General features: G+C 42.4%; 1 protein-coding gene across 1 annotated transcript; it reads right to left on the bottom strand.

Annotated features, from left to right (window-relative positions):
- Positions 1–601: 601 nt before the first annotated feature.
- ADIRF (adipogenesis regulatory factor) lies at positions 602–3,529 on the bottom strand. Its single transcript, XM_010567872.1, has 3 exons — positions 3,469–3,529; positions 1,746–1,808; positions 602–708 (listed from the first exon to the last, which is right to left on the bottom strand). Exons 1-3 carry the CDS (start codon positions 3,527–3,529, stop codon positions 602–604), a joined length of 231 nt encoding a protein of 76 aa, XP_010566174.1.
- Between the last annotated feature and the right edge of the window lie 401 nt (positions 3,530–3,930).

Genomic DNA, 3,930 nt, shown 5'->3' on the forward strand with positions numbered 1-3,930 from the left:
AGGATGGTCACTGACCTCACTGGGCTTTGAAACAAAGAGCAAAAGAGAATTGCAAGACATGGTGTGATCCTTCACCGAAAGCCCTGATAAAATAACGAGAGTACATAACAAGGTGATATATTTCTGGGTGCTGGAAATCTTACAATACCTTTTATTTATCTTAATTTGAAAATACAGCAGATGGGAACAAACGAACAACTGACATGAAATATAACCCCTGTTTAACTTTTGGTTACTGGAAGGAAACTCAGTTTCATCACATGAATGTTCTGGTGTCCTGGAGTATGAACGCTTTCACAGGTTTTGTAAATACACTCAGCAAATGCAGCAATAATCATTGCGCTGTTGTAAGAGTAGGGCAATAGGATTGCTGAAGCCTTATGAGCCATTTTGAAGATTGTGAACAGATGTTAGGAGATGTGCTAAAAGATGTATTTTTCCTATATGAAGGATAAGGGGGACCTTTCGCCATAAAATTTTGTATTTGGAGAGAGAGAAATTATCCAGATCTCAAACAGGTTTCGTTCTTCTACACAAAGGAGTAGGGAATTGCAGACCAAAGAGCGATTTTTACATGCAATACTCTTTGTTTAAATTAGCATCATTTCTTAAATCCACACTTTTTCCCAAGGCCAGACATTGCTTCTGCAGCTTGTCCAGTTGCTTTTTCTACCCCATCTTGTGCTGTCTTGGAAGCCTTGTCAATAGCTGCAAGAGAGGAAAAAAGATAAGCAAAAAAAAGCTTGAAAAATGCAACGTAGTTTAATATTTATGATGGACGGGGGAAGTGTGAAAATTACTAGATTATAAAAATATAGGGATATATCTTCTTTAAAAAAAGGGTTCTCTGCAGGTGACTATAGTTGGGTTTGGCAGGATGTATTTAGGATGGGCTGCAAAATAGGAGGGGTCACATGGAAGTTTTGGGTGCTGAGCTGAAGCAGTATGAAATGAATGATGGGACAAAGCTGGAACAGATTGATTTTGGTCTAAGTGTAGCCCCTCTCTCTTCTCCGGGATCCCGGCTGTATTTTGGCAATATTGATACCGCCTCATCTAATGTCAACAAGTGCCCAGGTCCTGCCTTCTTATCACATCATGGAGCTGTAGAGGGTGTCTGCTCTAAGGAGATACTGCCAACACATTTTGACTTTCGTTAAATATTTTAGACCCTGAAGTCGCTAATCCTCCCCTCATTCTTAGAAAATTATTACAATTAAGTGAGAATTGAGCTTAGTTTTTAGTTTAACTTGTTCCCAATCCCCAGAAACGAGATGCCAATGCTTTCCTGATGGCACCTTTCCACCTGTGGGATCATTAATATTTGACCCCAGGCACTGGGTGCTGGCGTGGGGCTCAACCTGGATGTACCCCTGCCCTCCAGACTGAGGAAGCAAGATGTATCACAGGGTTACTTAATCCACAAGAGAGAAGAGCAAAATTTTGTCTGCGCTGTTCCCAGAAGTTTTCTATAAAGGAAGCCAAAATCTGAGTGTCATGCATGGGACTTGGTGGCTGGCGGGAGTCAGCTATTATGGTACATCTGCCAGTAAATGTATGGAGCTACCAGGGAACAGATCCTGAAATCCTGTCCTGTGAGATCTGTAAGAGGCAAAAACTTGTCACTGAAACCAAGAGCTTTCAGGCTGAGAGCGCCTGCAGGACAGAGGGGAATGAGCACTGCCCACTGCTGGCTTGTGTTGAGCTGCTCCATTGCTTCTTGATTTGAACGTCATTTCTCCTACCTTTCTGGCTTGCATCTGTAATCTGGTTGACTGCATCCTGAGCAGCCTGTCCCAACGTGTTTGCTGTAATTAAGGACAAAAAAAATTCATTTCCGTGTGTCCACATTTATGCTTACAGGAATTCCTTATAATCAATTGGCTTTTCTGCATGTTCGCAGAAGGACATGCCCCTGGCAAGAGATAAGGCTGGTGCGGAGCAGACTGAGGCTGTGTGCTTCGCTCATGGGCACCCTGGGAACTCTGTGTGTTGCCAGAGCAGCTTGCTATGAGATTAGCGTTCACCTAGCACCTACAGTCAGCTGAGCAAATAGGTGACAGATAAGAAGATAAAATAAAAAGGAGATAAAGAAGCAAAGAATAGCAGTGAGTTTGAATGATGACATTTAGCTGCAAGTTGCTTATTTTACACTACCCTTGCTTGTATTGATTTTTCTAGCTTATTCTGCTTGGAGAAGTTTGGCCATCTAGCATGCATTTTCTTTGCAGGCCGTTTGGGAGTAGTGCCTTTTCCGAAATGGAAGCAAACGCATTAAACAGAGCAGGACAGGAAAAGGGAGATTTTACAAACAAGATATATATAGAAGAAGAGGAGCAGAAGCCAGAAGTGTAATGGATTAAGTCCAGAATATAAAGCATTAAAAAAGTGAGATGCTATGTAATTGTAAGATGTCTGATAGTTTATGAAAGAGCGATAGCCATCCTATCACTTTTGCTAGAAGAAATGACCCCTCAATGGCATGAATATATTCAGGATGCAGCAAGGACTATTTTGTTTTTCATGTTTTTTCATGTTTCTGGGTCTGCTACACGTTTGTTCCCAGGTGTATGGAAACTTACTGTAACTCCGAAGAAATCAGTGAGGTTACTCACGTATTTCAGCTATGCAACAAAGTGTTTGCAGGATCAGAATCCAGGACTGATACAAATTACACCCTGCTAGGAATGAGGTGCACGCAAACACTGTAAGGAATATACTGTAAAATGCTAGCATAAGCTATACACATATTGACATTTTTCATTCAAAGGAAAAGCTATTATACTTTGCATTGAAAAATTGGTTTCCAGTGCACAGTGCTAATAATAATACAGTGCTTGGCCCTAAAACATAGGAAGAGCTATGACAGAAATGTGTGCACAGATTTTTTTTTTTTAAACCCCGCAAAGTCTGGTGATCACTGCTGGAGAAGAATACAACCAAACACTTGTACTACCTATTACAAACAGGCCATTGCAATCAATGTAGTTACTACCAGAAGGCATTGATAGTCGGGCCACGTAGCAAACATTAATCAAAGGTTAACTCCAACTTCTTAGAAGGACAGCAGTTTAAATACCTCCACACAGCAGGAGAAAAGACCACCCTGAGCAATGTAAATGCTAGATAAAAAAGGTTATTCCTACCAAAACAGGCTTCACTGCTCTAAAAACACTAAGTTTAAAGATCTGGCTGGGGAGTGATAAGGGTCAGCAGATGCTCAGCAGCCGCTGAGGGAGCTGCGGGTGGGTGGAGGTGGTTGCCCATGCCAAGCTGAGAGCTGTGGCCAGCCTGACACCTTCTCCAGGCGATGGCCAAAACTTGGGCCCCAGGAACAGAAAGAAAAGGGGAAGCTGTGTCCTGCTAGCACCGGCGAAGCTCGCAGTGTAACTCTAGATTGTGGTTTCTGTAAGCAAAAGCAGCAGCTAAGCCCCCCACAACTATACAAGGTTATTTAGTCTTTCTTACCAGCATCTTTTGCTGCACCTTCAGCCTGTTCCTTCAGGCCCTGGAAGTTTTTACCCGACATTGTGGCTTCTGACACGTGTTGACACACCTCCGCATCAATAAAATTAAGTGCCTGGTGATGTATAGCACACAAAGTGAGGGGTGTCCTGACCTGTCCTGGTTTTATACATGTGCCAGGAGACCTGCTGACGCTTTTGGGGGTGATTGGTACAATGGGTGGAGCTTGAATGTGAGGTATGAGAGATGAAAATACACAGAGAAAAGCCATTTATTTACCCTCCCCAATGAGAGGGTGTGCCGGGTGGAGATTTCTGCTTCATCGCACTGTCTTTGTTTATAAGTTTGTTGGTTTTTTTTCAAATCAAAACCACAAAAAAACCAAAACCTGTTCCACCACCAAAGACAGAGAAACCACTGAACTGAGCTTTGTAAAAAGTGCTGGAAAACTACTGAAGTAGTAGT

The sequence above is a fragment of the Haliaeetus leucocephalus genome, unplaced genomic scaffold (genome assembly GCF_000737465.1).
Source record: "Haliaeetus leucocephalus isolate CR32 unplaced genomic scaffold, Haliaeetus_leucocephalus-4.0 Scaffold229, whole genome shotgun sequence".
Lineage (NCBI taxonomy): Eukaryota > Metazoa > Chordata > Aves > Accipitriformes > Accipitridae > Haliaeetus > Haliaeetus leucocephalus.